The following is a 16,630-nucleotide window of genomic DNA, read 5'->3' on the forward strand; positions in this document are numbered from 1 at the left end:
CCCTATAAAGTATATATATTCTTGATCAGCATCAACAGCCGAGTCGATTTAGCCATGTCCGTCTGTCCGTCTGTCCGTCTGTCCGTCTGTCCGTCTGTCTGTCTGTCTGTTTCTACGCAAACTAGTCCCTCAGTTTTAAAGCTATCTGAATGAAACTTTGCATATAGTCTTCTATATGCTCTCACTGCTATATATGTCGGAACGGGCCGGATCGAACGACTATATCATATAGCTGCCATACAAATGTTCGATAAATTTTTAGAAAAAAAATTATAACTTGGCTGTTTTTCAATATTTTTGCACTATTTTTTACATATGACCATTTTATATTATTTCTGAATTTTGATAAAAATTTTATGAAAATCGGACGACTATATGATATAGCTGCCATAGGAACGATCCGGAAATTAATAAAAAAAAAATTACAACTTCTTTGTTTTTCAACGAATTTTTATTTTTTTTGAGATATGGTAATCTTGTTTTATTTTCTAATTTCGTATTTAATTTTATGAAAATCGGACAACTATATCCTATAGCTGCGATAGGAACTATCTGAAAATTTTCAGAAAAAAATTATAACTTCTTTGTTTTTCAACGAATATTTATCTTTTTTGAGATATGGCCATTTTGTATTATTTCAAAATGTAATATTTAGTTTTATGAAAATCGGACGGCTATATATTATAGCTGCCATAGGAACGATCGAAGAATTACAAGAAAAAAGTCGAACTTCAACAATTATCAACATATTTTCACATTCGTCGAGTATGGCATTTTTAGGATTCTAAAATTTTAATATTGATATTATGAAAATCGGACAACTATATTTTATAACTTTCAAAGGAAATTGGGAATTTAAATGTGCATTAATTGTTTTGAAAACTTTTATTGTACCCTAGCAAGGTATTATACTTATTGGCGCTTTGATTTTTTTAAATCTTCAAATGTTAGTTACATGCAAATAATTATGTTCTTTATTAAATTTGACTGCATACCTTTATTTTTTAAAGGGCGTATTGATATTTTGAAAATAAATTAATACTTTTTTAGTATTTCATATATGGGCTTCACATTTTTTATTACTAATATGTTTTGAATTTACATATATAGCTGATGTAAGATATATCTGACCAATTCTGCAATTGGCAATTGACTTCTTTTAGCCTCTGCTGAATTGCAGACTCTCCAATAAAATTAAAAGGTTATCGCAAAGGTTAATATTTCAGACCTGACCCACACGTGCATATATCGTATCTTATAGAATACAGGTATATACATATATCTGTCACCTGTTATTAAGTTAAGAATCGGTAACATTCGAGGGATACATGCTGAAGTTGGTGTCAGGTATAAATGCAGCCCTCGCATAACCCTTAAATCGTAATATGATACCTGTTAGCAGCATAACACGTGATCAATGTTGCACAATTGCATAACCAATCAGGTAACAGGTATAAAAGCAGCCCTCGCATAACCCTTAAATCGTTACATTATACCTGTTAGCAACATAACAAGTGATCAATGTTGCACAATTGCATAACCAATCTTATTACCTGACATCTACCTGAAGTAGAGTCAAAAGGGTTAACCCTAAAGGTTGGTAACAGGTAATGTAAGGTGCCTATTTATTCGCGCACATTTATAATCCGCGGATTAGTATTATCACGACAGTGACAGTGACAACATATACCAGTGCATCCAGTATTTTTATATTGTGTGAATGTATATTTTTAATCAGTGTAAAGATAAATAGTGTGTGTGTGTGTGTATATATCTATATATATAAAAGTGTACAACTATTTTTTGGTAAGTTATATATCTTGTTTTTAAATTGTTAAATTTTGAAAAATTTGCCTCAATATATTTCGATTTCTTGTGGATACCAAAGTTAGAGGGATTAGCTTTTTCAAGCGTATAGTTTGTTTGAGTTTTAAAACGCCGTTAAGTTTATAGCGGCGTTTTAAATCTCACAAGCTGAACTCCCTAAAAGAATCTACGGTGGAAATCGAAATATAATGAGAACAATATTAAGTAAGGACACGGAGGCCCGGATCATTAAATCGATCTTAATACATTTCAGATTTTAGAAACATTTAACCATATTATGTAACCATTTTTTAACAGGAACGAAAAGAAAATGCCACGCACATCTTCTTTATCTCAGGAGCAGCGTCGCCAAGCCGCACTTAGGAGAAGTCGCGCTCAATACGATCGAAATGCTACGCAAATTAGAGCCCGAAATGCCGAGCACAATGCCTTTGTCCGCTCAGTGAATCCGGAGGTTGCAGAGGAGGCTCGCGCTCGAGATACCGCAGCACGCTCTCAGAGAAGGCGTAGTGAACGAGTCCGAGCGCGGGAACGATTAAATGATGCAGCATCTCATGCACTCGCCAGGCAGAATCCTGAGGAGCGACGACGACAGCAGTCGCAGGATACTTCGCATCGGGCTGCCTGGAGATCGCTCGAGGAAAACCGCGGTCCAGAACGTGCACGAGATGCTGCAGCGCATGCACTCGCTAGGCAGAACTCTGAGGAGCGACGACGACAGCAGTCGCAAAATACTGCGGATCACGCTACCTGGAGATCGCTCGAGGAAAACCGCGGGCCAGAACGTGCACGGGATGCTGCAGCGCATGCACTCGCTAGGCAGAACTCTGAGGAGCGACGACGACAGCAGTCGCAAAATACTGCGGATCACGCTACCTGGAGATCGCTCGAGGAAAACCGCGGGCCAGAACGTGCACGGGATGCTGCAGCGCATGCACTCGCCAGGCAGGACTCGGAGGAGCGACGACGACAGCAGTTGCAAAACACTGCGGATCACGCTACCTGGAGATCGCTCGAGGAAAACCGGGGCCCAGAACGTGCACGGGATGCTGCAGCGCATGCACTCGCCAGGCAGGACTCGGAGGAGCGACGACGACAGCAGTTGCAAAACACTGCGGATCACGCTACCTGGAGATCGCTCGAGGAAAACCGGGGCCCAGAACGTGCACGGGATGCTGCAGCGCATGCACTCGCCAGGCAGGATTCGGAGGAGCGACGACGACAACAGGCCCAAAACACTTTCACACGCGCTAACTGGAGAGCACAAGAGGAAAATAGGAGGGCCGAGAGAGCACGAGACGCCGAGGTCCACAGAATCACGAGGAACAACCCAATAACTCGGGCACGGGAACAACAAAGGAACACAATGCATCATCGGAACACCAGACTTCAGAGGAGACTTCGGGAGCAGCAAATTCAGGAAATGGCTGAGGAGCGGCTCCTCACATACAGGTCTATTTCCCAAAATCGCCAGGCTGAATCTGCAAGGCAGTCTCAGCGGAATATTGCTTCTAGAGCCGAACTTTCCATGGATGAAAGACAGGATCAACGGGAACGCCAACGCCAAAGGAACCGAGCCACTGCGAGGGAACAATATCGACGGAATATCAAGGATGGACCAACTGAATGCTGTGTATGCTGTGGAGGAACATGGTTTCCATCGCAGGTAAGTGGTTTAAACAAAATTTCTATATCTGCTAAGTATCCTGCTTTAGATGTTGACAACGCATTTTATTTAAGTAGGAAATTTCCAAGTCCGTCCGGCAAATATCAGTTTTGCAGTACATGTCGTCAGAGTGTTTCAAAGGGTAAATTACCTTCCCTTTGCCTCTCTAAAGGCTTTGACTTCCCAGATATCCCCGAGTGCCTTAAAAATTTAACATGTCTTGAGGAGCGCCTTATTTCTCCACGAATTCCTTTTATGCGCATTATCTCCCTAGGATATGAAAGGCAATGTGGAATTAGAGGTGCAGTAGTAAATGTTCCGATTTCGGTACCTGATACTGTAAACGCGCTTCCTCGTTCCTTTGATTCGACTCATGTCATACAGGTTCACCTTAAGAGGAAGCTAGAATATTCTCATAATTTCATGACAGAAACAATTCGACCCGCTCGGGTCCTTGAAGCTGTTCGTTACTTAGTTAACACTGAGCTTTACAGAAAGCACAATATTGCTTTTAATGGGAGTTGGCTTACTCAAATGGGAGATCGAGAAGAAATCCCTTTTATCGCAGATGAAGCCGACCGAGAGGAGGTGGAACAGCTATTACGCCAACTGCCCAATTCTCAATTAAATCGACCAGAAGAAGATTTAAATCCAGGCGGTCATGAAACCCTTTTAGAAAATAATGACACTGCTCTTCAACGTATAGCTTTGGCCCCCGGAGAAGGGCGCCTGCCAACTAATTTAACCCTCGATGAAGATGCAGAAGAACTTTCATTCCCAACAATCTCTTGCGGTGCTGTTTTCAAAGCAAAAACCACCTACGCAAAAAAAGCAAGATCGCAAATTCGTTTTTACGATCGTCGTTGTGCAGTAGTACCTAAGGTACTTTATATGTACAAATTTTACGAAATGCAGCGAATTCAAAATTCAATCTCCATTGCCCTTCGTAAAAAATCAGGTTCCGTAACTGCTGCCAATGTGATGGATAGTTCGTTTGTTGACAACCTTGTACAGCATGACGACGGATATCACATTCTAAAAGGTCTTCGATCCGCTCCAGCTCACTGGGAAGCTGAGAAAAAAAAAGTCATAGCTATGATAAGGCAATTTGGGCTGCCTACTTTTTTTATAACTTTTTCCGCAGCGGAATCCAAATGGAATGAACTTTTGGTGACTCTTTCTCGTCTATTGGATAATAGAAATATTACAGAAGACGAAGCGGCATCTCTTTCTACAGCCGAAAAAGCTAGATTAATTAGATCTGACCCAGTAACATGCTCCCGATACTTCGACTTTAGGTTTCGACAATTAATTAAATTGTTCAAAAGCTCCGAAATTTTTGGCGAGTTTACTCTGGTCCATTATTATTGGAGGATAGAATTCCAGCACAGAGGATCGCCCCACTCTCATGGAATGTACTGGTTCTCTGGCGCTCCAAAGCTAGAAGGACCAGAAAATTCCGATCAAGTGGTGAGTTTCATTGATCGTTTCATTACCACCACAGGGGACGATCCTGAATTGCAAGAAGTAATTCAATATCAGCGGCATAAACATAGTTCTTCGTGTTTAAGGGAACTGCGTGGCCAGGAATTCTGCAGGTTTCAAATGCCATACCCTCCAATGCCTGAAACAATGGTTTTGTTTCCGTTAGAAGACAACGAACCCAATGTTGAACATTTTAAAGAAATGTTTAAAAAAATTAAAGAGCTTTTAAAGTCTAGTTCTGATGAAGAAGCAGCCGTCTTTAATAATTTTGAAAACTTTCTTAACCATCTACATATAAGTCTTGAAGAGTACAAGTTCGCCATCCGATCAAGCTTGAAAAAACCTCAGGTATTTCTTCGCCGCAAATTTTCCGATAGGTTGGTAAATGCTTATAACAGGGATATCCTGGGCCTACATAGGGCAAACATGGATATACAGTTTATCTTAGATGCATTTGCCTGTTGTAGTTATATAATTAACTACATAAACAAATCGAACCGTGGGGTGTCGCAACTGCTTCGAGAAGCCATGACTGAAATAAGCCATGGAAATATTTCAGTAAAAAGAAAGTTGCAGCATCTCGGGAGCAAATTTATTAATGCTACGGAAATATCAGCCCAAGAAGCAGCCTACAACATTTTAGGCTTACACATGTCTGAGGCAAGTGAAGGAAATATTTTTGTAAACACTTGCCATCCAGATAAAAGAGTTCGGATAGTGCGATCTAATAGAGAATTAGAGCAGCTTCCTGGGAACTCAACTGACATTTTTGAGCAAAACTTGCTTGATCGGTACGTACAGAGGCATGGAGACTTAGAATCGATATGCCTTGCAGAATTTGCAGCTTGGTACAAATTTTCCAAGGTAAACGCACCATCAGAACCATCCAACGAAGATTATGATGAAGCGATCGACTTGGAACTAAATGAACAAAATCCCATTTCTAACCAAAGCTACCAACTGCTAGATGGAACTGGGAGTGTCAAAAGACGTAAGCATGCCTTAATTCTTAGATGGGTTCGCTTTAGCATAAACTCTTCCCCTTCTGATTATTTCAGAGAGCACGTAATGCTTTTCTTCCCATGGAGAAATGAAGAGACTGAACTTCTTTCGAATGACAATGAAATGACATTCAGAAATAATCATGAAATCATTAAGCGCAACAAAGAGCAATATGATGTGTTCGATGATATGGAACTAGAGAGAGTTCTTCAAGATTTGCAAAATTTTGAAAGAGAAGATAATGGGCTTCTTCCTCAGGAACCTGCCTCTCAATATCTAGATGAAGAATTTAGGGCCTTGGCGGTACCAAACGTCGGACAAAACGTTAATATACTCCAAGATGACAATGCTGTAAATAACACAGAAGATGGCGAACTTCAACTAATTAGACTTCCCCCGTTAGTATCTGATGATAACCTTTGCTCGCTGTCCAGGTCGCTTAACGCTAAGCAACGTCAGTATTATGCCCACGTAATGCATAATATAGCAGCCAAAAAAATATTTTATGAATATGTTGGCGGAGGTGCTGGAGTAGGCAAAAGCAGACTGATTTCAACGATATATCAGTCTATAACTTGGAGAGCTAATAAGCTACCGGGAGCAACTGATTCTGCAAAGGTCTTACTTTGTGCTCCTACTGGAAAAGCAGCTTTTGGAATTGGAGGACTTACACTTCATTCCGTTTTCTCACTTCCAGTTAATCAGACATCAGGTCCTTTAAGACCTTTAAGCAATGACTCCATAAACACGATGCATTGCAAGCTAATAGACCTCCAATTAATTATTATCGATGAAATCTCGATGGTCGGATCTAAAACGCTAGGATATTTAGATCAAAGACTTCGCCAAATTTTTAGAAGCCAAGACGTTATTTTTGGGGGTAAGTCTATTATAGTGTTTGGAGATCTGAAGCAGCTGTGCCCAGTAGGAGATCGGTGGATATTCCTAGAAAATATCTCAAATCCGTATAATATTCTGGCTGGCACAAACCTCTGGAGTAATTTTAGGTTTTTCGAGCTTACAGAAATAATGAGGCAACGGGACGATCATGCATTTGCTGTGGCTTTAAATAATATGTCAGAAGCTAAAATGACAGATGCAGATGTGGTGCTTTTTAGGCAAAGAGTTGCCACGCCAACCGATGTTCCGGATGACGCAATCCACTTATTTGCTTCCAATGATGAGGTTAATCAGTATAACGCCTTAAAGCTCGCTCAAATCGCCACAGAGGAGTTCGTTTCAACTGCCATAGATACTGTGAAATCAGCTAATATGTCAGTGAGAAATAAAGAAACAACTCTTAGAAATGCCCAAAATATGAAAACGTCCGAAACCCAGGGACTGCCATATATTCTGCATCTAAAAACAACTGCAAAGTATATGGTTACCGTCAATATAGATACAAATGATGGACTGGTAAATGGGGCAACAGGCCAATTAATGCAGATTGACAACTGCATGGTAAACAACGTTAGATTAGTAACAAAACTTTGGATTAAGTTTTCAGATCCTACAGTTGGTGCCATGGCCAGGTCAAAGGTTCGGAGAAATGATCATCCAGATTGGACTCCAATTGAGAAAACAGCTCGAGTCTTCCAATGCGGAAGCTCAGGACATTCTTCGGTTGATCGAAAGCAATTCCCTGTTGTTCCTGCTGAGGCTATAACTATACATAAAAGCCAAGGAGCAACCTACAGCAAAGTCGCAGTGCACCTTAAAAGGGGCATTAAGCGAGCTTCGCTTTACGTAGGTTGCAGCAGAGCAACAAGCGCATCGGGTCTTTTCCTTTTAGGAGACTTTGTTCCTCCAACTAGATTTGGAGCTACAAATGTCCAAGCAGAGCTAGAAAGCTTAAGAGGTGAAAAGGCCTTGACTACGCAGTATGAATTCTTGATCAATGGGGATAATGCCATCTCAATGTATTATCACAATATTGAGTCTCTTCGCGCTCATCGCGAAGACATTGCCAATGACAACATTATTTGTTCTGCAAACTTCTTATGTTTTGTTGAAACCTGGACTCTTCCCCAGGAAGAGTACAACTTAAGGGATTTCGACATTATCAGAAGAATTGATAACAATCGGTTAAATGGTATTGGGAAAAACGGAATACTCATATATGCTAAACAAAGTATTTCGTCAAATGTGCAATTTCTTTTTGAGACAAAGAAATCGCCAAGTCCCAGAGCAACCTATCAATCGATTGTTTTTAAATATCTTGACACGTCATTTATAATTGTGTATAGGAGTCCCGGATTTCCTATTGCAAGATTTCGAAATGAAATCAAATCTGACGTTGAAAGAGTACGCAGAATGGATAATAATAAAGTGGTAATATTAGGAGATTTTAATATCTGCAGATCCTCAGCGAGCGATGTTTTGGAGGAATTTTTGAATGGACATAATCTTTTGTCATTGAACAACTCTGCAACAACAAAACACCAAACCCAAATTGATTGGATATTTTCTGACTCTCGAGTTCCAGAAGCTGTTGCCCATACATATAAAACACCTTATAGCCATCATGATGGTATATTCTTAAAATATAGCTTGTAAGAGTGTATACTTAAGTTATTTAACAAATTATGGCTATAAGTAGAATTTATTGTATATATATAGTATTGTAAATATAGTATTGTAAATATAGTATTGTAAATCTATATAAAAATTAAAAATATTAAAAAAATTGTCCAATATATTTCATATCTAGCTATAATTTCCCCCTCGTGGATTGAGACCTTGTCGTGGTGTGGGGGCTTAGTACGTGACTTTCGAACAAAAAATATCACTGAAACTAACCGCAATCCTTATTTAAACTTTTTTTATATTTTGTACTTACTGCAAGGGTATTTCAACTTCGGCTAGCCGAAGTTAGCTTCCTTTCTTGTTTTAATTGAATAAATACTTTAGATTGTTTCCTTTCTCCCACTAAATTTTACAATATTTAATTTAGTTTACAGTTCATAAAATAAACCATTTTTAAATTCTATCCCACAAAACTCTGTCGCTCTCGTTAGGGTATTGAAAAGGAAATTTTGCGCTTGTTAGCTATTTCCGCTAAGAAAATGGCTGACTTGTTAAGTACGAACAAGGCACCATTTTTTTTTTTGCACGCGTTATATACATTTTTTTCTTAGCTTGTTAACAAATTTTATGCATTTCTTAACTTTTGGAGGCGAGTTAACGAGTCCCGGTCTCTGGAATCCAACTTGCTTATTATTATTTGCGGCGATTCTTTGGAGCTTGCTTGGGGAATCCTCTGGGGGAACGCATGCAAATGGCAGAGGAGGGTTTGGGGGCCTGCATTGTGGTTATCATACTTTAACAAGTTTTCAAAGAGCATGAAATTTTCCTTTGGTCGTGTCCTGGTCCAAGCCAAAATGCAACTTGGGCGCAAAAATGTAGAATGCAAAATGCTGAAAAAGCTGCGTGCAGCTAACTTTTTATCGCCGCACCCTGGACTGGCTGGGCTAAGAAAAAAAACTAAATATCATGCAAAATATTGCATTAAAAACGACTCAGCAAAGCCACCATCATAATGGATAGAATGATGATCGGGAAGCTGCTTTCCCAGCACTGCAGGTGTATTGTCCGAGTGCGGTCTCATTTTGTTAATTTCTCAGACCTGCTCTCCTGGGGCTGCTAAGAAAGGCCCAAGGAAGTCGTCGTTGTTGTGGGTGCTGGCGGTGTACAAAGGCGAAAATGAATTCATAATTAGATGACACCATCCGTGCGTAAATAATAATTTTTGCCCGGTTTTTCCATTTTTCCTTATGCAACCTCGCTGGCTTGGGCTTGGCGGCTCCCTCTGCCAGTTAGTTAAAACGCGCGAATGAGTTTTCTTGAGTTTTCCCTCTGCTTTTCCATTGTCAGCAGAAAATTTTCCCTCTGCTCAAGTTTTATATATATGTATATTTAGCCAGGCGGCGACTCTGTGGGCTGAGGTTCAGCAAGTTTTTATCCAATCGCTGCTCTCCGGTATACCCTGTATTCTGCAGTTATATGGGGGTATATACGAATAGATAGAGGGACTCATCTTAAGTTGTTTCTTAAAAAGTTGTATATATTATAGAAAACTATAACTTGTTTGTATATGTGAACAAGTTAAGGAAGAATTTATAATCTACGAATTATGATCATCAAAATTTCAGGATAGAGTCTTAAAACTATTTTGAATATTTATTTAGATAATCTATTTAGGTAACTTTTTAAAGTCTTAAGCCCTAGGAAAACGCTCTTAGCAATATATTATTTTTACGCAAAAATCAAAGGATACCGATACTTTTAAGTATTAGATAATTGTTAGAAGTTATGATTGATATATTTTTAGGTATATTAAAAGCTTAGTATGTTTTATGATAACATATATTAGTGCCTTAAATTCTAGTCTAGATTTCATTTAATAATTCTTGAAATATATGTTTTCTTTGTCCTTTGTTTTTCTGTACCTGCATAGTTAATTTATTACCAATTGTGATGTATTTAGCTTCATAGGGCACCCATAATTCGCCAGACTTGAAGCTCTACTTTGCGCTGTTGGCCAAGTTACCTACGCCATTGGTATCATCTAGCCGGCATCTTCTGCTGCTGCTAGTTTGGCTGTTCAGTTGAGTTCAGCGCGGCTCAGCACGTCTCATCTCGGTTCTGGCCAAGTCGAAGCCCAGCTCTATTTTGCTCCACTCTGTTCTGTTCTGTTCAGTTCTCTTCTGTTTGTTTCTTTATCGCGCTTTTGCCAAGTGGCAAAGTTTTCTCGTTATAAGTTTTGTAGCCTTTGTGTCTCTCTCGCGCAGCTCCAAGCTTTTTGCCGGGCCGAGCGCGATGCGAGGAAACTTTCCGATATTCCTTCAAAAGTTTATGGCCAAGCGTCGAACGAGTCGCGAATCCCCAAAAAAAAAAAAAAGGAAACACACACACACACAGAAAAATTATGGAGGACGCCAGGATTCGCCGGCAACACGTTTCCCTACTTTCCTACCCCAATTGAGAGTTGGCAAACAAAAAAATTATATTATTTTATTGTTGTTTGGCTGGCGCATAACTTTGTGCCAAACACTTCGTTCACTGTGGGACTCGCATTATCCCAAACGAAAGTTTTTCTCGTTTTTATTTTTATTTTTTTTTTTCTAGGAAATGGAAGACTTCTGTTCTGTGTTCGCCTATAACTTTTGGCTCCATTTGCCGCCGTATTTCGAAGTCAGGCAAAGTCAGAGCCAGACCCTGGGCAGATAAGGAAAACTATTTCCATATTCACATGCAACTGGCAAGTGCACTTTAAATTCTTGCAAATGAGTAGCTCGGCTCAATGCGGTTGAACAAATTTACCATTCGCATTTTGATTGCCAAAAGTTGTACCCTTTGTACTGGAGTGAAAAAATAATTTATTCATATTACACTTGAAACATTTCAGTGTTGAGTTGGGTAATTGATATTGAGCTTTAAAAAATCATATATATTTTTGCCTAATTAAAACTATTTTAAAGAACTTTTATTCGTTTTTAAAACACTGTGTAGAAAAATGTATGCTGATAACACATTAATAAAAAACTAAAATGTTTTTTATTAGTATTTGTTTATTGTCAATAAACTTTTGGATCAGAAAGATTAAAGCTTACTTAACAGCTGCCTGGAAAAATAGCACCTACAATATTATCAGCAATAAATATTTCTATATTATTATTCTAAGCTTGAAAATAATGAATCACAGACAAAACAGCGAATCTCTAGCGATAAGGGATGAATCAGAAGCTGATTATCTCGGAATAGGTGGAAATATATTAAAAAACAAAAAACTATAGTCCGAAGTTTACAACGTAATAAAGGAGACATGACCGACCGTATAAAATATAATAGAAAATTTTATATTTTTGATCAGCGTCATACATATAACCCCCACTGTAATAACGCATGGCCTTTGAGAATCTCACAATTTTATGTCATAGCAACAGAATCGACAGGAAAATATATAAACACCACTTAAAATTTCTACTCAAATTCACTTAAAGAAATTAATATAAACCTATAATAAACTTTTTTAATGACTTTTTATATAATTTTTATTATTATTAAGTCAACTTTGTGAAATGGAAAATACACATTAAAAATATATTAAAATGTAATATATATAAACACAATTATTACTGACTAGTCAACTAATATTTTTACCATTTATTGTTTAGCTTAAGAGCAAATTAAACCAATTAATAATTAAATACAATTGAAATATGTATTTTTAGGAGTTATTAGCTTATTCTGTCACAAAAAATACAAATAATCCCCATAAAGTGCAATAAATATATTATTTCTTTATTCCCTCCGTTGGTGACCTTAATGGATCTTCCTGCCACTGACCAAAAGCGGATGCACTGCCTCAGGCATCCGCTGATTCCTACCATATGTCCACGCCATATGCTGGTAATTGTAAATTAAAATGGAATTTTTGTCATGCGACCAGCAATTAATATGCAATGAGCGATAAATAATAATAATTAACAACAAATTATGGCAAGGAGTGGCCTGAGAGAGTGTGTGTTGCTGGGTGAGGTGGGGGCAGTGGGGCAGATTTATGCAGGAACTAATTTTCAAGGTCATTAGAATACCCACCGAATGGAGAGCCACTGACACTGAGCATCCCATTGTTTGGCTAATGTTTATTGATAATCACAGACAATGGACTAGCCCACTGTCATTGTTGTTGCTATTATTGTTCGAGCGTAACCCATAAATACTCCAGGGGCAGTCAAAACAATTGCCGGGGGGGCTGGGCTTCTGTTTGGGCTTGCCACCAAGCGGCGGCGGCGCCTCTGACTGAGACAATGAGCAAGGCAAATCAACGCAATCGATAGGCACTTTGATTTGGGGGACACCAAAACCACCGCCGCACCCTTGGCCCACTGGCACCACGCCCACTAGGAGGCAATGGCGGCGACGGACAACTATTGTCCTTTTTGGGCCGGCATGCAGCAAATGGCACAACTTCCGCTCTCGCGCTTGACTGCTGCAAAATGCACGGAAATTATCAATAAATATGCGAGGCCCGGGACCCGTGAAATGAATGAAACTGGCAAATTTTTCGCCATATCTCTGCTCTGTGGCTGAACTGATTTTTATGCAGCACGGCACACGATCCAATGTCCTGTGTCCGAGCTGTCCGAGATTTGTGCGCCCCCATAGCGGAAGCATCATTATCATAAATTATCATTTTGTAGGAATTGCATCCGCTGCCAGCCAGAAAAACCGAGCAATAACAACAGAAATGACGACAATTTCAATTGCCGGCCGCCCTTCCTTCGTGTTGGGAACCCACACCCACTCCCACTTTACTCCCCTCCCCCCCCCCCATTTGGTGTGCTGTTCGAATTGGCAAATACTTTTCTAGTTTAATTTATGGCTGACCAAAGCGACCCAGGGATCGACCATCAGTCGCATTTATTTCTGGCAAATCTGTTTCATGTTTCATGTTCAATGAAGATTTAATGTTTTTTTTAAAATAACATGAACTTTAAGGGGTTTACTAGAATATATATTTGAGAATTCAGTTATTATTTCAACAATAAAGAAAAACTGCTTAAAAAGTCAGTTTTCAGGCACATCAAGATGTTTGCTAAGGTCTTTTTAAAAGACTTATTAAAGTAAATAAATCATTATAAAAATTACGAATAATCTTCAGAACTTTATTTAGTTAAAATTTAATAGTAAAGCCAAAGAGATGATGAGGATATATTAGTGTTATACTATTAAATATTATGATTTGTAGCCACCATGAACAAAAATAATTAGTTTAAAATATTTATAAAAATTGTGAATTTTTAAATATTCAGTTCGCAAATATAGTAGTTTCTTTCCGAGCAAACTATGTCATTCATGTAATGATTATAGTCTCTGCGCAGCTCCACGCAATCTTCACTAGAGTTTTCTAAGATAAGGTTATTCGGCTCGCGAGCTTCCCACTTCAGGAAAGGTGCTATCTGGCTAGACAGTCCGGACACATACTCTCCCTCTTCTAAAATATCATTGATGTCAATCCAGTAGCTCTTGTCGGCCTCCAAGTGATCCGTTATTGCACTCCATTCCTCTTCGTTTTGGAGACTTGCCAGTTTGCCGTTCAACATTCCACATTTACTCAAGGCAGCGAACCAAGTAAGCTGATTTTCGTGCTCAATATAATAATGCTTTGAACCGATCCATTTGTAGTTGCTACCAGGGATCCTTATTTTTTCCTCTAATTCAGCATTCAAATTACCTTTAACTTGGTCTTCAACTACAGAGAACCTTTCAGCCAGATTGTCATATTTTGACGTGAATTTGGAAATCTTCTCTTCCAAATCCTTCTCCCAGTTCTTTTCAAGTTTTTCGAGCCTCTCAATGAGCTTCATATTCTCGGATGGAGGCAATCGTATTACCTTTGCTCCATCCACTTCGTAGAAGTTCGGTTCCAGCTTTAACGGTGTGTATTTGTCATCTTCTTGTTGAGTTCCCAACTGCACTTCCATTTCTAGCATTCTGTGCTCCAGATTTTGGCTCTCGGAGAACTGGCGATCTTCCAATCTGACCAGCCTCCGCTCCAGATCATAGAACACGGGATTATCTTGCTATTTTTTGGGAGGGAAAAACGTTTTACTTTTAAAAGAATATAGTTATTTAATTGAGTAAACTTACCAGTCCTCTGGCCAGGATAGTATGGCAGAGAGCGGAAAACAGGACTACTAGAAAGTAACGCATTTTGTCTGTTGCTCTAGGAAATAAAGACTGTGTGTCTGATGTTATTAGACGATGTTTATATAGGTTGCCAGCTTGAATTAGTATATACTTAATCTAAATGTTTGTCGTCAGAAAATAGAGATTGTATTCCTCGAAAGCTATCTCTTGTTTGTTTCAATAGAAAAGCCCAGGCATTTTTTGTTTATTTGCGGGAATGGGAGGCCTTTTAACCTCAGGCGCTTGTGCAAATTGTTATCAAAAACACGAAATATTACTTGGAATTCGCAAATGAGCAGCGTCTAGAATGTCTAGAAGTACGTAATTAATCACCTTCTTTGGTGACTTTATTTAAAATAAAAACAAATTTAACGGTAGGGTCTTGCAATATAATTTGCATACTTATTATATTTAACATTTGCTATGCTTGTTACCAAATAAAAGTGACTAAAATTTGTAATATTTATCAACCAATTAAGACCACTTAAAATGTAAAATATGTCGTATCAGAGAGTACAAAGACTTCAGGAGTCACGTTTGAGCCATGAGCCAGGGACGTGAATGAGGCTGCTCAGAGATAGTCTCCGGTCTGTAGTTGAATCATACCAGTCCCATATAAATCTCCCTTGCATTGGAGATATATTTGAATGCCAGCACGTCGGGGCTTCGCAAGGCATTTGGGATATGAGTAATATCTAAGTAAAAAAAAAACACACAAATCAGGATAAACAAATCAATTACACTCACCATATAAACCACTTTAAACTTACCTTATCAGGAAATATTGGAAATATTTATTTTACATTATCATAATAAAAATTTGCTGCTAGGGCCGTTGTTCTTTTGGACTTGAAATACTCCATGTTGGATTGAATGCAGTGAGCGGCAATGCGACAGCCCACTATGAAAAGCATATAGCACAAGTACAGCACGAATGCTACGTGCATGGCGTCGTCCTGACGCAGCAGTTCAAAGTTGTCGTTGGTGATCAGGATGTGGCAGATCGTCACGATGACGGTACTGACCAGAAATACGGTTACTTCCAGGTCCGCCAAATAGAACCATTTGTTGAAAATATGCACGGATCTGATGCAGTACACCAAAATGAAGCCCATGAAGCCCACGATGGCCAACTTGACGGGATTCGGATATGCTTGGTAAAAGATCAGCAGGACGCATACGAGCATTGCAAATGCCGAGAATAACACGCCCACGCCTATCAGTATAAGCGTGTGGATAAGATTCCATTTGGTCAGGTAAAGGGCTACGCCAATCGTTAATATCTCGTAGCAGATGAGGAGACATACAAAGTTCCAGGGACGCTTGTACTTCAGTACTTCGACTATATGGATGCAGGCGAGCAGGACGAACCCGACAAGGATTAGGATCAGCGTATATATCAATGGGTTCTTCGCATACAAGCACATGATCATCCACTGGGGGATGGCTATCAGCAGGAAGAGTAGCCAAATCAACAGGGTCAGTAGCACAAACTTCCCCTTGATCAAAGTATTAGGTATGACCTCCATGGCACTCGCGTCTTAATCTTATCACTGTTGCTGGCAGACTCTTGCTTCTCAACTCTCTGGCAATGGCTAACAAGGTACTTTTCTTCAGATAAACCATAGATTTTTAAAAAGTTTCTGAAATACGAAATATATGAAATTTAGAAAGGCAGCTAAACACTCTACTCGTTTAATTTTGAATGACAACTGAGGCTCTTCTGTGATTGTAGAAACTATGAAAATGGTTAGCCTCCTGCGACAAATCTAAATGTATATGGCAGCCGGAAAAGTGCCAACTCTGCCACATATCTTGACAACTTCCTATTGAGGCTCTGCACCCAGCCGATGAAGCCAGAGAAACGCTAAATAAATGACAAAAAAAAATGTCGCATAAGCTGCAAGGACACTTGAGGCTCAGCAGCGGCCAAAAGTCCTTTGAAGTTGGATAAAA

General features: G+C 39.2%; 2 protein-coding genes across 3 annotated transcripts; both read right to left on the reverse strand.

Annotated features, from left to right (window-relative positions):
- Nucleotides 1-13,629: 13,629 nt before the first annotated feature.
- On the reverse strand, nucleotides 13,630-14,780 carry LOC108073482 (accessory gland protein Acp29AB-like). Its single transcript, XM_017165140.3, has 2 exons — nucleotides 14,636-14,780; nucleotides 13,630-14,568 (listed from the first exon to the last, which is right to left on the reverse strand). The coding sequence occupies exons 1-2, from the start codon at nucleotides 14,696-14,698 to the stop codon at nucleotides 13,786-13,788; spliced, it is 846 nt and encodes a 281-aa protein (XP_017020629.1). The 5' UTR covers nucleotides 14,699-14,780; the 3' UTR covers nucleotides 13,630-13,785.
- Nucleotides 14,781-15,049: 269 nt separating this feature from the next.
- LOC108073490 (uncharacterized) lies at nucleotides 15,050-16,416 on the reverse strand. 2 transcript variants are annotated; one of them, XM_017165160.3, is made up of 3 exons: nucleotides 16,094-16,416; nucleotides 15,445-16,016; nucleotides 15,050-15,369 (listed from the first exon to the last, which is right to left on the reverse strand). In XM_017165160.3, the coding sequence occupies exon 2, from the start codon at nucleotides 15,859-15,861 to the stop codon at nucleotides 15,469-15,471; it is 393 nt and encodes a 130-aa protein (XP_017020649.1). In that variant the 5' UTR covers nucleotides 15,862-16,016; nucleotides 16,094-16,416; the 3' UTR covers nucleotides 15,050-15,369; nucleotides 15,445-15,468. The 2 variants fall into 2 exon arrangements, with proteins under 2 accessions (XP_017020649.1, XP_017020641.1); XM_017165152.3 differs by having other exon boundaries at nucleotides 15,445-16,416.
- Nucleotides 16,417-16,630: the final 214 nt, after the last annotated feature.

Source organism: Drosophila kikkawai, chromosome 2L (assembly GCF_030179895.1).
Source record: "Drosophila kikkawai strain 14028-0561.14 chromosome 2L, DkikHiC1v2, whole genome shotgun sequence".
Classification (NCBI taxonomy): Eukaryota; Metazoa; Arthropoda; class Insecta; order Diptera; family Drosophilidae; genus Drosophila; species Drosophila kikkawai.

Bases quoted from the DNA above. Each gene is read 5' to 3' on its own strand.
- LOC108073482 (XM_017165140.3), bottom strand. From the start codon at position 14,698: ATGCGTTACTTTCTAGTAGTCCTGTTTTCCGCTCTCTGCCATACTATC. The intron at 14,569-14,635 runs GTAAGTTTACTC...CCCAAAAAATAG, and splicing joins CTATCCTGGCCAGAGGACTG to CAAGATAATCCCGTGTTCTA.
- LOC108073490 (XM_017165152.3), bottom strand. From the start codon at position 16,203: ATGGAGGTCATACCTAATACTTTGATCAAGGGGAAGTTTGTGCTACTG.